Here is a 23,471-nt window from a genome sequence, read left to right on the forward strand (position 1 = left end):
ACTAAAAAGGAATTTAAAAAAAAACAAGTACATTTTTAGTTTATATAAAGTGTTATCTACTTTTTTTATATAAAGTAAAAATTGTGGTGATAGGTCCGCTTTAGCTCTCCTTCTTGGTGCCTTACCTTAACCCCAGTATTATTTTTACCTTATAGCTTCAACATATTACACATTACAGTCCCTACTGCCTAATTTCAATCCCCGCCCCCCAAAGTCTAACCCTAAGTAAGTATTAACCTATACAAATTCTAACTCTAATTGTGCTGTTCAGTTCTATAAAGATGGAGTGGGGAGGATGAGCAGGAGGCTCCCTGCTGCATCTCCCTCTATAGGAAATGACAGAGGTGGACCCCAGTTGCTTGTCTGCTAAATGGTGTTGAGGGACCGCTGTGCACACACCAGATTTTCATCCAAGACAATCACAACCGTTTGTGAGAATTATCTAGCAGTTTATTGTAGTCTGACCTTCCATGTGTGATTTCTTTTACAACAGAACAGTGATGCTGAATTGAATGGAGGAAAGCTGGAGGGTGTATAATAATAATACTAATAATATACATAAAACTTTATAATAAAACCTAGTTAAATCATGTCAGGGTTGCAGATGCACATGTCCTGTGGATGCCTATAGATCTCTGTGTATGTTGTGTGATGAATGTCAGTGCTCTGTACTGAGTGGCTGTGCAGTGAAGTCTGTGTGACTTAAAGGGGGAAGTGTTAAAGGGGCGGATGGTACTGAGTGCTATGAGTGCTATGCTGTCCATCAGCCAATGATGTGGGAGGTTTGCTGAGCAGATCTCAGCTGGCAGACATTTAAATGAGAGACAGCTCGGCGCTGCAGCAATTTGTAGCCTGGATCTGAAGGATTTCCTCCATCCTTTCGAATGGACAGCTCATATAGGACACTATTCCTGTGATTCAGGACCAGCCAGGACTACACACAGGTAAGGCTACAGGGATTTCCATCCTATATTCAGAAATGTACAGCCAATCTGTACAAGAATAGTCTACAGAATATTTGTCCCTAGAAAGAGATTGACCCTGCTTCTTCTATCTCATCCTTTGGTATTCTCAGTGTTACCCTCAGCCACAACATTTGGCTTTCTAAATTGACTTTTTGTAAGAGAAGAATCCTCTTACTTTTTTATACTGTTCATCTACATTTATACCTAATTGTGATTTCAATATTTTGTACAATGTTCATCAGCAAGAGGTCCCAGGTAATTCTATTTCTGCTCAAGATCAGCACATCTGTATATGTAAAAACACATCTAAAAAAAAGGAAAATAATAATGTTAGATGTGAACAAAATGTGCTACAGTAAAGTATTATGCATGTTGAGTTACTTAAAAAAGCCAGAAAGTTATGTTACTATAAACATCTGCTAAAGATTTTTGGGCATTTTACAGGTGTAGTAATACAAAAACATTACAGTTCTATAGTATAAAGCTGCATAAATTATTATTTTGTATGTATTAGATTGCTTTATACTTGCTCTTCCTAAATTTCATCTCAGTGATATAGATGAAACTGAAAACAGCAACATACTCAATACAGTGGGACAGCAAACTATTACACAATGTTATGATATTTACTCACATACTTCTAATATATTATGCTTTAATAGGGAAAAAATGTGTTCCTTTTTTCATGTTCTAGATATGCATGTTCTTGTACCACCTATACAGATCTATACATTACCTTACATAGTTACATAGTAGGTTAGGTTGAAAAAAGACATAAGTCCATCAAATTCACCTTGAGAAGTTGCATAAAATACTCTGTACATATGTGTTTTATTTTGTGTGCTTTGTTTTTTTTTTTTTTTTAGTAATGATGTAATTTAGGTACTTTTTCAAAAAAATAAGTGCAGTTTGCTGTGTGGTAGATGCACAAAGCTAGCGTGAGTTTTTAAAGCTGACAATAATTTAGGTAAATCCTTCATGTAAATTATACTATGATTTTCTCTTTTTTGCTCTGACTGTGTTACTAAAAATAACACTTGATCAGTATACCTAGGATTTATGATCACAATAGAATATTTTCCATCATTTATGCTACATGACATGAGTGTGAGGTCATATGTTTGTCTCCTCTGTAGACTTACAGTAAAAGCTTTCTCTATGAATTACTGATTTGAAAATAACCCAGAAAGTGTAGGTAGTTCATAAAAGTATGTTGAGAGGAGATATCAAGTTCCTAGTTTCTATGATTTGGTTCTAAACTGCACTGACAACATATTGTTTGTTATAAATGGCAGCATAGATGCGGAGTGGTTAGATACTTAGCCTGGGGTTGCTCAGAGTTGCATTTTATGCATGAATTTTGAATTTTATCTGCACAAACACATTTTTAGGTCATCTCCCACCCCAAAATGTTCTTAGAATGTCTGTGTAAATGTATGTCCATATCTTATAACGTACCATATATTTATACAAATAAATTACTTATAAATTATAAATTATTATTTTTTTTCACCCATGATTTGTTCATAATACAATTAGAATGTGTATATCCTGAGTGAAAATTGTGTAATTCATGGTTGGGGGGAAAAAAAATAAGTAAACCCCCATTATAAGTATGTTTACAGTATGGGAATTTTGTTGTTCAAAAAGGAATATCTTTATTGTCCTAGAAGTGATTATGGTTTTTATCATCAGGATAGAATATTTATTGGACCAATATATATCTTTACCAATAAATAAATATTTATTGTTTTCATCCTGCAGAGGACTACTTTGACCCATTGTTTGGGCTACTAACGTTCAGAAATTGTATAATCATTATGACTTTTCAGTTTTGATCAGTATATATTGTATTTCTCTAGGTTCAGGTTTTGAACTATTGCTTTATTAAAGGTATTTTTTATTATTTGTTTTTTAGCTGTGTTATCCAGTAATATGAATATTTACAGTGTACAGTTAACAATGATTTTAATGTAATATCTAACATGGTTAGAATCAGTTTAAGCCCTCCTCAATATTTTTCACCTTTAAATAGCTTAAAAAATGACTTCCAAAGTGGGAAACTCCTGGGAATTCCTTATTTTTTTTTAATCTTTTTTGTATCTTTGTGACTGATACATTAAGGTCTATTACTAATATGTTTATTGCATTGTTTATGAACCATCAGTTTTTAGTTGATAAAACTATCAAACAAGTAAAAAAATATATATCATTATTGTTTATAAATTTAATATATTTTTTAATAAAATACAGAGGGATCTTGGCAAAAAACAATATGCAATAAAATGGCAGATTATGGTAAAATTGTGGTAATAGCATTGTCCCTTTATATTTAAAGGATAGTATTTGGAAAAAAATATATAGATAAGAATTTTCAATGCTGAAACTAAGGAGTAGCACTATGATATAAAAAGGAACAATAAAACACTTGATTACATAAGTTTGTACCAATTAAAGGCCACACCTAGAATATGCAATACAAATGAATGGGAGGTATAGGAAAGGTTCATATTGGGCCACTAATTAATGTGAAGGAAGTCTTACAGTAAAAGGATATGATGCCATGGTTTGTATAGTTTAGGCAAAAAATATCTTAAAATTATCAAATCATTTTGTATAAATTTAATCTGGTCAATAGGAAATGTGTTCTTTATTCACATGGAACATAAATTGCTCAGGTGGGAAAATCACTTTTATTAATGTTGAGAGGGTTCTTTATGGAAAGACTGCACATGAAGTAGCAATAGCAAAATTTGTGACTGAATTTGGAAAAATTACTTGATAATTGACTTGGGTATCCAGTGATTACCGTAGTATATTGGAAAATCTTGTAACAGGATAGATGTGACTGCTTTGCAGAGATCAGGATAAACTATTTTCCCCCCCGTGTGGCAAACTTGGCCACAGGAGGTTTTCCCAACCAAGTGAATTATGTAATATTAATTAAAGTTTTTCTAACAACATGACCTGGTGTAACTACATCCTAATATCTTGCTAAACCTTTCTTCTACCATGAAGATAAAACATGCAGTCAAGCTGAGATGGTCTAGAGAACAATATTTGACCTATTTGGATTTAATATTACATTTATTTAAATTGCTAAAGTTATAATTCAGCATGTCACAGAATTTTTAACAGAACATTACATTCGGATTAGAATTACAATTTTATTAGAATTGGTGTTTCAAGGAATTTTAAAATGAGATGCAGATCATTTATTCACAGACATAGTTCAATGTGTTTAAAATGAAATATGATCATATTTGGCTACACTGGTGTGATTATTGGATAATGTTATGTACTGGGAATTCGTGGCATAATTACCCATGTTATTCAGTTATGCTTGTCATATTGAACAGCTTCCCATGCTGTGATACATTTTCTTGCTATGCCAAACTATTTGGTTATGGTTACATTCTGAAATACATATAATGATACAGAAACAGTGTTAAAGTCATGCTTTGCTTTTCAGTTTTTAGCATTGGTTTTCCTGGTCTAGTTTTTTGTTGGGTGACAATCTAACAATTGTAATTTTTATTAGTATTTGTAACTATTCAACAAGAGAATCTTCTTAGCACTGAAACTTAGAATTTTAGTTACACCTTATATATTTAAGGAGTAGTAGACATGTGAAACCATCTGTGTACCTCACTTTTTTGGAGCCATACTTCTTTGAATAATAGTGAGCAGTTAGAACATATTGTGTGTATGGTAAAATTATGTTTAAAATATTTGCTGGAGTATTAATTTTTTCACATAAATATTGAAACTTGTGGGCTATATCTCAGGACCATCCAGACACCGGCCACAGATTCTTAAAAATAGTTTCTTCTACTTTATTACCTTTTTTATTTTAGAGGTACACTTCATTTATATATAAATTATTTTTATTACAATTGACTAGACACAACTGGCCAACACATCACTGACCTAATATCCTGCTGGTGCCCTGAATTTAAAATATTCTTATTTGCATATACAAATCCAGATCCCTATTTAATGCACAGCGCTGCGTAATGGCCCTGATTTATGAAAGCTCTCCAAGGCTGGAGAGAATACACTTTCATCAGTGAAGCTGGTTGATCCAGCAAACCTGGAATGGATCTGGCCCAGAATTCAAAACATTTGCTAGAAAATAGCAAATGATTTTCAAATATCCATTTTATGTTTTCTGGCTCACCCAGCTTCACTTCTAAAAGTGTATTCCCTCCAGCCTTGGAGAGCTTTTATAAATCAGGCCCAATATGTTGGTGCTTTATAAATCCTTTTTATTATTAGTATTATTATTAGTAATAATAATAATAATAATAATAATAATAATAATAATAATATTATTAATAATAATAATAATAATAATAATAAAAATAGCCATACATCCAATCCCATAAGTCATTCTGTTCACAATTTCATGCACCTTTTTGTCCATAAGGTCACTCTAATACACTGAATAATGTGTGGGGATTTAGCAAATAATTATGAATTGTTCTGTTACGTTTTGCAATTAAATTAAAGGAACTATATAGTCTTTTCAGTGATTATTTAGGAGCATAGTTTTGGATTTCTATGTAATGTGTGTGCTTTGCTGATTCTTCTTTCAGTGCAAGTCTATGAGTTGTCCAACTCACTGTTGGCAATGGTGGGTAATGGTATATTAAGCAGTATTGGCTGATTTACCCTACCTCTTGTTGCTAGTACATAGCATAGCACAATAATTTACTATATAATTTGATATTTATTTACAAAGAGCTGGTCACACACATCATAGTTTATTATTGACATGAAAATGTGTTTTGCAGCATTCTAATCAAATATAGAATCTCCGGGTATCATAGCACATCAATGGTTTGCAGCTACAACAGACACTGTAACCAGCTACAGCCGAAAAACTAAAGGAGCTTTTGTGCCTGTAGGTCATCTTCATATAGCACATTATATAAAGATGTAAAAGAAGGGGCAACTCAGGAGGAGAGGGATAAATCTGGTTACAAATGTTAAGGGGTAAGATGTGAATAAATTTTGCCTGTAGAGACCTTGAAGTTAGCGGCAGCAAAAATACCAGCTGAATTCCCAACTTTTTAACCTTTAAATCAAACATTCAAATATTTCGGGACACAGGATAAAAATTGTTTTGCACATTTCTTTAACCATTGTAATTAAATTCATCCTGCTGGAAACCATTTCAAGGTCAACTTGCTATGAGTTTTGTAATTTTGTTGATTAGAATCAGCAATGTTGGAAATAGATGCAAGATTCACATGATGATTTTGCTCACTTGTTTTCATTTAGAAAGAAAACGATGAAATGGAATATGATTATGAACCCAAGACGGCAAGAATGGGGGATGGACAATTTGGGTAGAAATCAGTGTGCATGTGCATTAGCCTATTATGTTACCTGCTTTCTTAATTAATGCTGCCACTTCTACTTACCCAAATGTAAAGATGACGTCAGATGTAAAGCAGAACACCAGCCAAACATTACGTGATAAAAAGAAATAGTCCGATAAACATAAAACTGGCCTTTGCTGCGATATTAATATTGTAATATTTTTTAAGTTATTCTTACATTTAAATGCTTGAAAGAAGTATATGTATTGATCTCAAAAATAGTTAGAAGGTATTATAGTTTTTTTAAATTTCATGCTGTGATGAAAACCTATTGGACAAAACGCAAAGATCAAAGCTAACAGTGGTTCTGTTGTCTCTTGGTCATAAAAACATAGGCAAGTGTTTTTTTTTTTTTACATTAATGTCTAAGGGTAGATCTATGTTTATACCAAGCATGTTTAAACTCACTTTTTGTTGATTGTTATCTACTGGTAGCATCCACTATTCTATCTGTAAAATATTACTTTACAATGTTACACTTGGACTCCCCTGCTGCTAATTTGGGGTCATGTCCCCATCTTCCTAAACTGCATTGCGTAAAATACAAAATACTGCCCTCCATATTTTTACCTCCTAATGTCAGTACTGCCACCACTATACATATTACACACAACAGTATTAGGATGTAAACAAACTCATGGCTGCTCTTGCAGCTGCAGTTAATTTAAATGTTGCAGAGAAAGCTTCAGGCTGACTCAGATACTGTAAAGAGGTGGAAGTGGTATCAATTTACTTTATTGTGTCCCTCATATTTTATATTAACAGAAAATGTGGATAGTTTATTGTGTTCCTGTGCACTATAGGATGTTATTTAAATGGACGTTTAGAGTAAGAATTCAAAAAAATAGTTGTTTTTTTTTTCATTAACAAAATGTGAATTTTAACAGATATGCATAAAAACATCTCTTTTAATGAAGGGGTTAATGTCCGTCCTTTCTCTTTGCTCTATGTTGTACATAGTAAGTTCCGGCAGCCTGTTGAAGGACTTTAAACTGATGGTGGTAACAGCAGTTCCCATGTGGCACCCAGTGGTTGGCACTTTTTTAGCCACTCTGCCAGCTGCACCGCAGCACTGGTTCTGAAAGAACCTATGTTTGAACATTTTACGTTATTGCTGAGCACAGTGCAGAGGTCTGAAGAAGTGGTAACCATATTGCATTTTACCACTTGTCTGAACTAACTCCAACGTACCCTTAGACTTGTGAACTGAAGGTGAAAAACAATCTATCTCCTGATCATTTACTGGGCAGAAAAGCTGTGTACCCATCCAGCTCAACCCAACCCATTGCCCCCCACTTCCTACAGAAGGCTGATGTTAATCATTGGGGAACCCTCATAAATAAAACTCGAAATAACTTGTTGTGCTGCTTTAGAACACCCAATATTTACCATCAATGCAAGGTATCGGCATCTATGGCATCATACCTAGGGGCCCTTCTTATAATACTGGTTTATTGTTGTATTTTAAGGAAATTTATCTAGAAAGGACCAGCAGCATATTGTAGTATTGTAAAGATCATCTGCAATATTGCAGCAGCATTCTGATCATTAAATTGCAAACCAATTATATAACTAAGTTAGAAAAGAATCTAGACAAGCGACTAAAATTGGTTTGTTTAGATTGGAAGTGGCGCCTACCAGGTGATTTGATTACCTTACATAAATATATAAAAGAATCTCTGCAGACTAGTTCATCAAATGCACTACTGATCTATAAATGGTTTTCAGGTTAATACCCACTGTGTTTATAATTCTCACTAATGTGAAGGCTTTTGCTGAAATGTTCCTTTATGTTCTTTGTCTAAAATCATGACAGCAGTTAAAATAGGAGTAATGGTGGAACTAGGTTCTAAGTTAAGTCCTGTGGGCATTTTTGCCCTTATACTCATGCTATTTTATCTATTTTTGTAGATATATTATCAACATTGAATTATGTCCAGTATTATGCTTTTAGAATATTTACAAATGTGGCAAACCATCAGAATTTATGATACAGTACAGCCTAACAGAAAAGGAGCACATCCTTTTTAGTAATTTACTTTTTCATTCAGCCATGAAGAAAGAACTGGGACAATCTGACTTGGGGGACAAAGACATCCAAATAGCCCTTTCAGGATATGGCCACTTAACAAATGGCCAAAGTTCCACTGACCCCAGTAGTAATATAGCTCTCCAGTGCCATGCATTCTATGTCACAGCTTTCAAGGTCCATCCATAGTTTTCTACATAACATTAATAGCATTGGGACCCATTGCCTAAAATTGAATCTCTGATCTTACTGTTGCTTCTATGGTTTTCACCATATTGAAGACAGTAATTTAAAATAACCCTGCCTTTTTTAATACATTTTATATAAAAGCCCTATATATAGAAAAACATGAGTAAAAATTGGTGGTCTCTAAGCTTTGCTACACATAATTTTTCACTTAGCTTCAATGCATTGGATTCACAGCAATTACAAATTTATATACGCCTGTGTATTAGACGTTTACAGTACAAGCCTAATTATTAGTAGGTTATTTTAATATAAAATGATTATCCGAGAAATTTTTTGGAATCTGAATTGTCATCATTACTCAGGTAAAATTAGTTTAAATATATCATCCCTACAAAGAGGTTTCATTTACACGTGTGGTCTATACTACTACTACTATATACACCCAAGAGCAGCAAACCACACCACATGTCAATAAGTTTGCATGTGTCTCTTTGCATTTGCCATAAGCAGAGGAGGAAAACAACCAAGTGGCTAAAAGCAATATACTGCGTCCAAGAACCACGCCACAACCCCACCATAACACAAACACAACCACGTGCAACCACATGTGTACAAAATGGTTACTGATTTGGAAGAACGATTGTGGCACTGTGGCTATGTAGTAAACAGCTGCAGTTAACTGAAATAACCTTAAAGAAAACTAGGAACAAATTGGGGTGCAGCAGGAATAAAGACTTCAAACGTGAAAATCGGTATGTTTTTTGTCAACCTAACTACAGCTACATTTTGCTACATGATGGACAGAAACAAATACTTGAACTTCCAGTAACAGAGTTAATGTAAGAATAATTACAGACAAAGACCCTGTGTAGAAAAATATACAAGGAGAAAGCAAGTAGTCTTGTATAACATAAATATTTACAAAGCCATTTCAGATCAGTCAGCTTTGTTGTACTTCTAACAGCAGTCTGAAGATGGTGGGCCTCCTTTATAAAAACAACTAAAATAAAAACTGGGTGTAAAATAAAATGTATTAGTTACCCAACAGAAGAATAACTTATTTCTTAAACTATCAATGTCTAAATCCAGCTATATACTGTACTATGACTATGGGCAAAATATATATATAGGTGTGTGTATACACACACACATAATATTAGCATAATCTCACTCCTGCTTTTTTTCCACAAGCCCATTGATGCCCCCTGAGGACCTCAACCAACTCTTAATTCAAAAACCCCTTGCTCTCCCAAGACTCCCCCCATCAATCCTTTTTCCAAGGGCAGGTGGGAGGACAATATTCTCCTACTTCCTGTCCAACCCTCCTTTATCACCTTTTTTCTGCCCCTCTTCCAACAATTCTCCCTTAAATTCTTAAATCCCCATTTTTCTCCCTAACCACCTGACTCACCCCTTCTCTATTATAAACCCCTTCTTGATCTGACCCCTAGCTCTAGGTCATGTGGCCTCTTCGCTTTACTTTACTTTCCCATGTAAGCTGTGCCTGCTTGTGCTACATTGGGATAGGGGGATGTTGCAAACCTGGCCACAACCGGTCCTGCTTATTGAATCAGATATGAGGTGGCTATATTGCTGAAACCTTCCAACCATGAGTTGCAGTTTCTGGGAAGGAGAGCACAAGAGCCACAATTACGAGGGTTTGGCTTACTGGGCGAAAAAAGGAGGACTGTTTTGGTGTGTCATACATGACCCTTAAGATCCTAAGATGTATTTCAGGGTGGATATATGCAGGTCACGTTTGCAAATCAATATAAACATTAAAAGTAAATCATGATCCATGACGTTATCCCTCCCCCCAACCTTAATGATTTATCCTAAAGTACACCATGATCCTTAACCTGTACCTCATTTGTTACCCATGCTTGTCCTAGATAATCCTATACACTACAGTAACACCTGAACTATAAAACCAATATTTACCTTTTGGGCCAATATCTTCATGCCAGTGCTGACTTAAAACAGTCAGATGCCAAAATCAGCCCTAATTAATATGACCCCCTAATTCATTTACTGTCACTAGTCTTTACACGACTACTTTGGTTTACAATGAAAAACTTCAATGGTGCATTAAAAATATAACAATTAAAATATTACTTTTTTGTTTTTGTTTTTTTTTTACATTTTTGAGAGTACCAATATGGTTCTCTGTTGTACTAATGTGTGCAACTCCTGGTTTGGGAAAACCCTTAGTGCTAAGGTGCAATATGCGAAAAAAATCACACCTTGGGTAAAGAGCAATGTCTAATGTTCCCACTAATGCTTTGTGCTGCAGTGTATTTTGGTAACTGTTTCTATTACTGTGTGCCACCCTGTTTATGTAATAAATAGCGTAACATAATAACATTCAACACTGCCAGTGACCGTGTTTTATGGTATAACACACAACCATGCAGCAATTGGATGAGCCCTTGTTGTGCTTTGCGGTTTATGTAACACATGCTCTTACTGTAGTAGTGGTTCAGAATTTATGGAGAAACAGACACAAATGAAAAAAAACTTAAGATGTAGGTCTTTTTACACCCAAAAACATTTCTTCATTACAGAATAAAATGTATCGAAACTCAAACTCAACTATAAACCTAATAATATAATAACTTGTAAACTTCTAATATATTACAGTCCCTGGGTGACATTGCTTACTTACTGTGTTGTATATCCATATATATATATATATATATATATATATATATATATATATATATATATATGGAAACAGCTTTTTCATTCTAGAACAGAACTACCATACACACCCTCTGGTTCTTTACTCTTCCTCTCTGGTTCTTCTAGTTCCATGAGTTAACATTGCAAAATATTTACAAAAAGACTTTCAACAGTATGTTTTACAGACCAAAACAAATCCAAAATGAAGTTAGTTTTTAGATTTTATATTTACATATTTTACATTTTATATTTACATATTTAAAATAAAAAATAAGTACATTTTAATGCTTGCGTGTGCCCTAGGGTTGTCTGCCTGCAGAATGTATGAACTATTGCACTTCGTAATAGGTCTGAGCAGGCTGTTTTTTTATACAGTTAACATCCAAATTCTGCTATTAATTTGATATTCAAATATACTGGGGCCAAGATGTGAATATTTAGGACTTTTCAAGAACCAATAATAAATGCATTTAATGGCAGAAGTGCTCATAATCACCCACAGAGCTATTTAACCACCTGGGCGTTACACTGATGTCTAGATTTCTGTACCAAAAGCATTATACTGTTTTTCATGAAATTGTTTTTTTTACATTTTAGACCTGTAAGTTACAGAAATATGTCCGAACAAGGGTCTAGTAGATATCATGAATATAAAAAAAAGTTTGAAACACACAATCATGTAAAAAAAAAAATGTACTTTTAATAAAATCCTATCCTATTTTTTTTTGCATAGAAATTTTTGTTTATATTGTGGGCTTGTAATTCTTAGGATTAACTCCCGGGTATGATAATTATATTTATTTATTATATTAAAATCATAAATTATAATATAATACATAAATATAAATAATAATTTAAAACAATAATGAAATAATAGACAACAATGTAATGTTGTAATGTTGTAATGTAATGTTGTAATGTTGACAACAATGTAAAAATGTACTTTTATTTTTACTTCATGTTGTGTGGTGTTTTTGTACTGTAAAAACCATTTAAAAGCAGATTACATTGTACTCTGCTTTTAAATTTCCCTCCCTGACACACGCCCATACATCACCAATCACATCACTGGAAGATGACTCATCCTCCGAGTGATGTGAGGGGGGATTTCCCTGCGTGCCTCACACAGACACAGACAGAGACGCTGGAGGCTGCTGCTGCTGGCATCTCCGGAGAGATGCACAGCACAATGCAGGATTTCTGCATTGTGCTTGACATCTCACTGCAGATGCCAGGGTATTTCCTTTCAGTTGTAATCCGATTGTCATCCAATGTATGACAATCGGATTGCAATGTAACATTTGTTTACATTTAACCATCTGGTGAGAAAAACTCGGGGTTAACCATAATTGCAAAAGTTTTTACCCCGAACATGCTCGGGCTTAAGGGCCAGGTGGTTAAACTTATTGAACAACTTTGAGTCAGTCCTCACCTCTTCGGTGCTTTGGGGTCGTTGCTCATGGGCCCTGGCCCTACAGAGTGTGGCAAACATCTCTCTAGTCATTCTTTTCATAGAAACATCTGCCCTTCGTTGATAAACCTTTCATAAGACAATGAAAAATATGCAAAGATTGATGTTGCTGTATTCGGTTAATGGTGACATTCATCCAACATTTTGCAATATTTGAGGTTAAATATACGATAGTAAGTTCCACTATTTTGAATACTAACATTAAACAGAAGCAAATAGCTTGTATCACAGACAGTCCTCATCAAAGTGGCTAACAAATCACTAACTGCTAAATATAAAGTTATTATTCTATACTCTATATTTTTAACCCCACAGCTTTTGAAACAATGGACCAACATCTGCTTTTCTATATCCTCACCACTCTGGGCTTTCAGAATCTTGCTCTCTCTTGGCTTTTCTCCTACTTCTCTTGTGAGACGTCCAGCATCACAAACTTTAAACACCTTCTCCCTGCACCCCTTTTCCACCACTGGACCACAAAACTCGGTCTTTGGACCCACTTTCCATCTATACTTTTTTGTCAGTTTATCAGCTTGTTTGACTTCCAGTATTATCTGTATACCAAGGACATCCAAATCTATGTTATTTTATTATTATTTTCTCAGTTTTCACTTACCTGCTTTAATTCTTTCACCTTGAGATTTATTTTCTGGTGTGACAATAAGTGTTAATAACTTTTGCCTCCCAAGCATGGTCCTTAATTAACTTTAACTTGTTGTTTTTTTCTACTTCACACTGATTTTTTTTATGTAAAACCTGTGTTAATGAGAGTTATAATTAAAATTCTGTTTTATGGAATTTACGATGAACTTACCAAACATAAAGGTAATGAAGGTCCATTATTTTGTTACTATTGTCCAGTTACAATTTAAATCATAGTTACATTGTAGGTTAGGTTGAAAAAAGGTTGACATAAGTCCATCAAGTTCAACCCCAAGGGAAATAAAAATATCCCAGATATAAAACCCTATAAGACATAGTTGGTCCAAAGGAAGGCAAAAAAAAAAACCCTGGTACAATTTGCTTCAACAGGGGAAAAAAATTTCTTCCTGATTCCATGAGACAATCGGATGTTCCCTGGATCAACGGTCACTGGTATTTTTACTTTAAATCCCTAATACCCAGTTATATTCTGTGCTTCTAGAAAAACATCCAGCATCCTGAGGGAGCCGATTACACATTTTCACAGACCTTACAGTGAAGAATCCCTTCCTTATCCGGAGCTTAAACTTCTTTTCCTCCAGACGCAAAGAGTGCCCTCTTGTTCTTTGTAATGATCTCAAAGTGAAAAATTGGGAAGGGAGTTTTCTTTATGAACTGTTTATTTATACAGGGTAATCATATACCCCCTTAAATGTCTCTTCTCAAGGGAGAATAGATTAATTTCAGCTAATCTCTCCTCATAGCTGAGCTCCTCCATTCCTTTTATTAGTTTAGTTGCCCTTCTCTGCACTCTCTCCAATTCCACAATGTCCTTTTTGTGAACTGGTGCCCAAAACTGCACTGCATATTCCAGATGTGGTCTGACAATGCTTTGTACAGGGCAGGATAATGTCTCCATCTCTGCAGTCTATTCCTCTTTTAATACAAGAAAGTACTTTGCTAGCTTTAGATATTGCAGCTTGGCATTGCATGCTGTTATTAAGTCTATGATCTACCAGAACCCCCAGATCCTTTTTATTTCTGACTCCCCCAAATGTATTCCCCCTAGACAGTATGAAGTATGTTGTTAGCCCCCAAGTGCATAACTTTACATTTATCTATATAATTATCATTTGCCACTTGGTTGCCCAATCAAACAGTACATCCAGGTCTGCTTGTAGATTATAGACATCCTGTATGGATTTAATTCCATTACATAGTTTGGTGTCATCTGCAAACACAGAAATTGTAGTTTTAATCCCAAACGCTATATCATTTATAAAAATGTTAAACAGTAAAGGTCCCAACACTGAACCCTGGGGTACACCACTAATACCCTTAGACCATTCAGAGTATGAATCATTAATCCCTACTCTCTGGCTGCGATCCTTAAGCCAGTTCTCTATCCATTTACAGATTGGCTTTTCTAAACCTATTGACCCTAACTTGCATATTGACCGTCTGTGGGGTACAGTGTGAAATGCTTTAGCAAAGTCCAAGTACAATATATCAGCTGCTACTCCGCTGTCTACCTGTTTACTTACTTCCTCATAAAAAGAGAGTAAATTTGAAGCCATGCTGACTATCACTTATAATATTATTTTCTAGCAGAAACTCCTCTATGTGGTTCTTTATCAAATTCTCTAAGACCTTTCCAACTATGGACGTTAAAATAACCGGTCATGATCCTTTCCAACAACAAATGACTGCACAATGCTATACATACAGCACGGTCCAGCTCTATGGAGAGGGGAGGGGGAAAACAACGGAGTAGCACCCCGTTTTTTGTATAATATGGATGTTTTGTTTTGCTGCATAAAACGACAATAGGGCAAGAAGATTTTTGGAAGCAGAGGAAGACCAAAAGGTAGCCAGGTTTTTATGATATAGGGGAAACCTTAATACACATTGTCCCTCAAAGTTGCCAGACTCCATTAAGTTTACTTAAAATGTATTAGATTACCCATTCGTGTGATGTTGTGACTGCATTAGTCCAGGCTTTTTTCTTTTTATCTTTGCCTGGTGATCCACCAGTACCACAGTTTCTCCCCTGTTCTAAGTGAAACAGTGTTGTCATGGTAGGTTGCTCTTCTGATTTTTACTACAAACACATCTTCTCTTCTTATGTCAATATAATGGAGACACTGCCTGGTAATTTAGGACAGCGGTCCCCAACCTGTGATCCGCAAGAAAATTTTGGTGGTCCGCTGCTCTGGTTGCAGATCTGAGTGGGCGGGTTCTGGCATCATGACTTCACTCTGGGGGACGTTTCTTCCCCTTTGAATGACACACGGCTCCCCGTGTATGCGTAGTCTGTAAATTTAGTGGTTCATGATGTTTAAAAGGTTGGGGACCAATGGTTTAGGAGGCATAGCTTAGAAAGTTGATAATATTGTTTGAAATTTTAGTTTAGTTGACAGGAAGTTACAAGGACCCAATGATTACCAGGTATATTTCTGTGCTTGTAAATGAAAAGTAACATAGCTACCCTGATGAAGGACTGGTAAGCTGTAAACTGTGTTGAAATATTTAACTAAAACATGAGTGCAGTTCTGTAATCATTATAACATAATCAAAATGTATTGTAGGTGAGGTGTGTGTCTATGTATTGTAAGGAGTTAGTTTCAAATGCATTACTTCCAGATTCCCATTTGTTTCAGGGCACTGACCACTTTTATTTTCAAACAAAAAAGACATCCATTGCTTTCCAGGGAATCAGTATCCTGGGGATTCAGTACAAATAACATTAATTTAGCCTTCTGCCTAGATTTGAGACTAGAGAGTGTGTTTATGTAAATAATTTACCATTTTTTTTTTTTTTTTTGCATTAAGCTATTCTTTTATCCTTTTAATCAGTAGTTTCCTCATAATACAGCTTAGTAGACAATGAATGACAATAAAAATACAATCATGTTATTTGTGTCTCATTAACAAGGAAACAATGCGTGCCATTTAATGGTGCAGTTTAACTTGGCATGGCGCAGTTTTTTGTTTATGGGTTTTATTTGGAAAATCTGGTTATACATATTTCTACTATGGCATTATTTTGATTTGGTAATAAAATCTTAAAATGATCTAATAAATGTGGAATTGTTTGTTTGGTAGTATCAGATTAATGTAGTTATTAGTTAGGGTTTAGAATCTACATCATTGTGCAGTCCTGAGATCTCCTATTGTTATAGTATTAGTTTCCTCATACCTTACTAGTTTGCAGTGCTTCACATGTTGGGGATATAAATGTAAATGCCTCTCTTTTTTTAACACTACACTTGTAATAAAGGGAGAGGCTACTGTCCCTATTGCACACCAGCATGAGAGCGCCCTGAGATTGGGGTCGATTTTCTAACGGAATTTAGGCAGTTTACTTAGCTAAATGAGTTTTCACTCTGCAGGGAATAGTTTACATAGCAAAATAAGTTCACTAAGTTAAGTGAACAGCCTAAACTCTTAAGCTGTGTAAACCAACTTTGCTCCCTGCAGATGCTCCTATTTTACTGTAAAGGTCTTTGTGATTGCAAACATCAGATTCTCTGACATTTTTAATTATGTCAGAGATCCTCAATGCACCTGGTAGTTATTGACCATGACCAGCCTAGACTGTTTTAGACATGATGATACAGCTCAGAGCAGTTGATTTGCCATGACGTGCCCTATTATTTCGTGAAGCTATTTCTAATGATTGATCCATTATAGGATGTCTGCTCTGGTATAGCCAAATTCACATCTCTGCGTTTACTGAGTATTTAAATTTTCAGTAATAATTTTCTGTTCCTATACAATTTTCATCATATACTTTGTGTAAATTCTCTAGAGTTTAGCACTTTTTGTTCACAGCACACGTTTTTCGTTTGCTTGGAATGCCTATATAGGGATTATAGGTAAGTATGGCACCCTTATATATAAAGACAGATACTTGCTGCATGTGGCTCTAAACCTCAAGAGTAATACATAACGCTATTATAGACTTAGCCTAATTGTATAAATGGATCCAAAGACCTTTTGAATCTAAAAAACCTTTTTATATTCTTTCCTGTGGTATTTAAGCATTTAAATTGGTCCTTTAGTTGTTAGATCCAGGGGACCAATTAAAATTATTAACACGCTTATACAGATGTCTTGTTAATCTTCATAAACTGATTTCAAATGTAGCAGACATATGTTGGAGATGTTAGGTGGATAAGGGGGCTATTTCACAATCCTAATTTTCTCATCTGTAAGATCAAGAAGTCTTTTATGTACCTAATGGAGATGTTTAGTAACATGTATTCCTTTGTTCTTTTCAATATCTATTCCTCTATAAAGATTACTTTTAATTGCACATCCTAATAAACAAATTGAAGGAACAAAATTGTTATTCCAAATTAGATGCACTCACCAATCTGGAACTTTGTATGACACTAGCTTTCTTTGTTAAAGTTGTCTAGAAAGGTATGCCCATAGTAATGTAGGTCGGATCTTTTACTTGACAATGAATAAAATGCTGGGTAAAACTGAATGATCTTGACTTCACACTTAAGCTGCGTACACACTTCCAATTTTTATCGTTGGAAATGAACGACGAACGAACGATTGGCCAAAAATCGTTCGTAAAAAAAGTAACCAACGACGCCGACGAACTTTTTTTTTTGCCTAATTTGGTAAGGTCACAATATAAAATAACTTCTTTCATTTTTCCTAGGATGAACTGTTTGGTTTATGCAGTGGGACCAATGTTCCTTCTCTTCGGTCTCCTGTTACCAAATATTGAAGGAAACAAAAAGGTTCGTGGATCCCAAGGCGCTATCCCTCCACCAGACAAAGGACAGGCAAATGACTCTGAACAAAGCCAGACACATCCAGGTAGTCGAATTTCAGGAAAAGGTAAAGGACAAGTTCTAGTGGCTGAGGAAGTGCTGGAGTCCAGTCAGGAAGCTCTGCATGTTACTGAGCGAAAGTATCTGAAGAGGGACTGGTGCAAGACACAGCCACTCAAGCAAACTATTCATGAGGAGGGTTGTACCAAACGTACCATCCTCAATCGTTTCTGCTATGGGCAATGCAATTCCTTTTACATCCCTAGGCACATTCGCCGAGAGGAGGGATCATTTCAATCTTGCTCTTTCTGCAAGCCTAAAAAGTTCACCAACATGGTGGTCACACTCAACTGCCCAGAATTACAACCACCTATAAAGAAGAAAAGAATTACACGTGTCAAGCAGTGTCGCTGTATCTCCATTGATCTGGACTAGATAATACCAGGTTTTTCCTATGTTTGGGGTATCACTGACTGTAAAAGTGGCAGTTGCCTATGTTTGTGGAGGACTCGTGCTTATTAAACTATGGACATCTGTTAAGACATCTGGTCTCCATGCTACTTCAACCTGTTACTCTGCTATGGAAAATATACTTCTTGCTACAGACTTTGAACTCAATACCCTTGTAATGCACAAAGTGCAATCTTATATGGAGTATACAAGCCCTTTAGTGCAAATTTCCATGTATACATTGTGTATATATTATTTATTCACACTTACATGTTTGTGATGCACATAAGAGGGCCACAGGGACTGGACTTTCATCTGCCAAAGTTAGTTTCTGAATGATCTGTATGGATAAACCATTGACCTTTTCCAATTACCACCATATATTGAGGCATAATTACATTACATGTAATAAAATTTGATAATATTGGTCCATCTTTAAAGGCTCTCAAATCTATATTCTGCTATGATGACGATGCAAAAAAAAAAAAAAACAACAGGGTTACATAATTTAATACTTTCTATTGCATGATACCATTACTGTGCCTCTTTGAAAAAAAGGCTAAATCACGTAACTTTAAATTGTTACAACAAATACATTCATGTACATCTTTTTTTAATGCCCCCATTTGTATGATTTTAAAACATTTAGGACATTTTAGTAATAGATCACTCTGTATTTGGCTTGTTGCAAGGGGCTTTATTTATCAAACAGGAAATCTGATATTCCCTCAAACATTCCCTCATGGGAATCAATTACTGTCATTAAAACATGTGGACCTGGAGGATTTCCACGATGGAATATCTAATTGCCTGTTTTTATAGTGCCCTAGATGAAATCCAGTATCTTAGTGGATGCTTTCCATTATTATGAGTGGCATTATTTTGCCATATTCAATGCTGTGTAAAGGCTGGCCAAAATGAAATAAAATACATTATTTCCTATTTACTTTTACCATGCGGGTACAAAGCTTTGGCCAATTGGAAAAAAAAATCCAAAATTATTGGCTGTTTGCTGCTACATGGGTTAAATTACAATACATTCAAAAGCCTGGACTGTTAAATGTTGGATGTTAAAAAGAGGTCCTCTTTAAGAACTACTACACCAAATGAATGGGGCACCCTACAGAATGTTTATTAACCTGTGACCTAACATGTGTTTAACTGCAGCATATTTCCCTGGTGCCAATGGGCCATTAGGATGTAAAAACATATAGAGCCAAGACATGCAAATTTGCCCCCATGATCAAACCATTCTGGCAATGTTTTTGCTGAAAGAAACTAATTCAGAGTGGAACCTGATTTATTTTGTTCTATATTAGGAGTGACTGCCAAAAGATTTGAATGGGTGCAGAGTCCCTCATCTGTAGACCTGTGGACTCTGTAATAGGTCTTTATAGACCATCAGCATACAAGTGGTCAGAATACTTCTGAATTGTGTTTCAGGGTTCATGGTTGATGGCCGCCTTTTCTTGTCAGCCTGATCAAACAAAATGCCCCAGATACTGTCTGTGAACAGTCAACCAAAACCGCAATAACTATACCATTTTTTTCTGGTATAGAAGAAAATGAGTGACATCTGAAGAGTTCATACGGCTAAGCTCTACACAGCAAAACATTTACAGTACAACCTATAAAGTTAATCTGTTTTATGTGCTGTAATGGGAAAACATTAGAATATGGTACTTGTAATACTATATACCACTGTATGTACCATAACCAGAGACAGTTAAAAGATCTACCAGTGTAGGTCAGATTCAGGCATATCCTAAAGGAGATGAAGTTGTTTTATTGGCCTCTTCTCAAGCTCCCCACTCAGCCTGGCCAGATGTTGTGTTCCCTTTGATCTGTACAACACGTCAGGGCTCAGACAATAAGATTGGTTTACAATTTATTGTGCCTTTGATTCTTGCACACTGATGAGTTTTAAATTTGTTACCCAGCGCGTTGGCCGCACGAGGAGGGACCACAGAGGGAAAAAATGCCAGGAGGCAACAGGCAAAGGTGTCTCTGATTTCAGACTCTCAATTAAAGGACAAATCAAAAGCAAGACCGTGTACGATGTCACATGATGGCTGCTTTTCAAACTGCAAATATATCCAGAGCTGGGCATACAAGGGCAGGTGAATTATATCTATATATCAAACATGGAAATAACTGAGTATAGTCAAATACTTTTAAACATACAAAAAAATGTAAGACATGAGGATAGAGTTGTTGATAGAGTAGATTAAAGAGAAAATATAATCCAAAAGCTTTTTTTCAAAAAAATATGGAGGAATATGTAAAAACCCCATCATATTTATGGTGCTGGCTGTGATGCGACCCTACTATTGGTCTCAGCTAACATTAACCCTGGTAGTGAGAGTGAAATAGTATTCTAATGGAGAAATATGTTCTGGTGACAAAAAAATGGGACATTGCCTTTCTCTGATGGGTTCTTCCTGCTGTGTCTCTGGGATAGGATACTGACAGTAAAAATATGTGATTTAGTCTATCCATGGCTATATTACAAAAAAGTGTGGGCTTCACATACATCTTAAGAAAAAACTGTAATAGGATGTGAATATCAGAGATACACGCAGGCTACCAAGCATTACCTTTATTTCCGAAAATGTAATTTCTCTGGCTATTATACTGATCCATTGGCTTCAAAACCGAGATTCTGATTCAGAATAAGTATGTAGATCCAGTGCATCTATATTCTTGTTTTAGGGCACTAACTCCAGAGCTAGACAATTTGCAGGTTCTGAAGGAAGCAATTGCAGCCTCATTTTGTTTCTGGTTTCCTTCAAAAGATGATATTCAGGCCCAATAGGAGGATAACTAAAATGCAGAACAAAATCATGAAGTATCTTACAAGTTACCTGTACTTAAATGTGGTGGATACATTTCTTTGTTTCAGGCTAAAGATTAATTAGGCTAGTAAAGAAAATACCTGCTAATCTTTCCAGAAATGCAGTGTTTTGTCACTTCCTAGGAGATGAACCTAAATCACAAACAATGTTATGTTATTTTCAAACTGTCTTTTGTAAACTACAACTCCCATCATGTTATGGAGATAAAGACATATTTGAGGACCAGGATGAGGGACAACCATGGCTCCTTTTATAAAAGCATATGAAAATGTGATGGTAGCCACCTAGGGATGGGAAGTGTATTATTCATAGGAAAACCAGGTAATAATATAGAAAACAAAAGCTTATGCAGTCACCTCATATAACCTGGTAAGCAGCACTATATTAAACATTTTAGGTTTAGATCAACCTAAATATGTGGTATGTTTAACATGAAATCACTAAAACATCCAGTTAACACATTGCCCACTTTATTTTTAATGTTAAAGTATTAATGTAGTCTAACTGCAGACAGCTTTGACATTTGTTTTTATATATTCTTTTTCAGTGAGTGCACCAACCCAATTTTATCATACGTAATAACAGCAAGACTTACACATAACAAACAAATGGCTTTGTCAGCACAAACTGCTGTATTAAAGAGTTGTTTTTGAGTACGTATATTCTATACAGTAGCCCTGAATAGTATTTGTTGAATTTCCCTCTGTTCCATCTGCCAACAGTTTCCTCAAATTAACCCTAATATTCAGGTTGATTTGGTTGCCATATTCAAATCCCACTGAAGTCCCACTGAAAAAACTTATATTCTTAAAAAAAAAAAACTTATATAAACTTATATTCTGGTCTCTGGAGTGTATGTACAGCAACCAAAATCCAACAAAAAAGTAAAAGGAGGAGCATTGTGCAAATAAAAAAAGGCAAAATCTTTATAGCCCAATGTGGTCACAGGTTTAGAGCAACACAGGAGAGGAGCCAAACTGTTAATTGACAGCTTAATGTGGTATACTAAATTTTAATGATAGAATCAAGACACATTCCACTATAATGTATTACTACATTTAGTTCAAGTAGAATTTTGGTAAAATTAGGAAGTTGAAATATTCTACTAGGCAAATATTTTACTTGAATTCTACTTGAATGTTCTCGGTATCATATGATCAAACTTCCATCCACTAGGTACCCTAACCCTAGGAATAAAACCTCCCCAACAGGTACAGCATGCAGCTCAGCAACTTACCTAAGCTGTACTTTGGGTCTTTTTTTGGCTGTCCACTGGATTCACTAAACTGTACTTTTCTATTACTAAGCTATGTTATTCTCTTTGGCTGCTGTCTGGATTTGCTGAGCCATACTTAGTGCCCATCAGTCAGCAGACTAGTTTTACTGAGCCTAATGCTATACTTACAGTTAGGTCCCTAAATATTTGGACATTACCACAATTAATTACCATACAGCCAAAGCAACACAGGAGTATATAAAAGCAAAGAAGTGGAATATTCTTGAATGGCCAAGTCAGTCACCTGATCTGAACCCAATTGAGCAAGCATTTCACTTGTTGAAGACTAAACTTCGGACAGAAAGGCCCACAAACAAACAGCAACTGAAAGCCCCTGCAGTAAAGGCCTGGCAGAGCATTAAAATGGAGGAAACCCAGCATCTGGTGATGTCCATGAGTTCAAGACTACAGGCTGTCATTGCCAGCAAAGGGTTTTCCACCAAGTATTAGAAATGAACATTTTATTTTCAGCTTTTTAATTTGTCCAATTACTTTTGAGCCCCTGAAATTAAGGGATTGTGTAAAAAAGGCTTTAGTTACTCACATTTTTATGCAATCTTTTTGTTCTACCCACTGAATTAAAGTTGAAAGTCTGCAGTTCAACTGCATCTGAGTTGTTTCATTTAAAATTAACTGTGGTAATGTACAGGACCAAAATTAGAAAAAAGTTGTCTCTGTCCAAATATTTATGGACCTAACTGTATCAATGACAGAAATAGTGTATGGCTCAGC

At 35.4% G+C, this 23,471-nt stretch overlaps 1 protein-coding gene across 1 annotated transcript; it reads left to right on the forward strand.

Moving 5' to 3' along the window:
- Nucleotides 1-812: 812 nt before the first annotated feature.
- GREM1 (gremlin 1, DAN family BMP antagonist) lies at nucleotides 813-18,893 on the forward strand. The gene is made up of 2 exons (XM_072427755.1): nucleotides 813-944; nucleotides 18,044-18,893. The coding sequence occupies exon 2, from the start codon at nucleotides 18,045-18,047 to the stop codon at nucleotides 18,591-18,593; it is 549 nt and encodes a 182-aa protein (XP_072283856.1). The 5' UTR covers nucleotides 813-944; nucleotide 18,044; the 3' UTR covers nucleotides 18,594-18,893.
- The last annotated feature ends 4,578 nt before the right edge of the window (nucleotides 18,894-23,471 follow it).

The sequence above is a fragment of the Pyxicephalus adspersus genome, chromosome 12 (genome assembly GCF_032062135.1).
Source record: "Pyxicephalus adspersus chromosome 12, UCB_Pads_2.0, whole genome shotgun sequence".
Classification (NCBI taxonomy): domain Eukaryota; kingdom Metazoa; phylum Chordata; class Amphibia; order Anura; family Pyxicephalidae; genus Pyxicephalus; species Pyxicephalus adspersus.

Bases quoted from the DNA above. Each gene is read 5' to 3' on its own strand.
- GREM1 (XM_072427755.1), top strand. From the start codon at position 18,045: ATGAACTGTTTGGTTTATGCAGTGGGACCAATGTTCCTTCTCTTCGGT.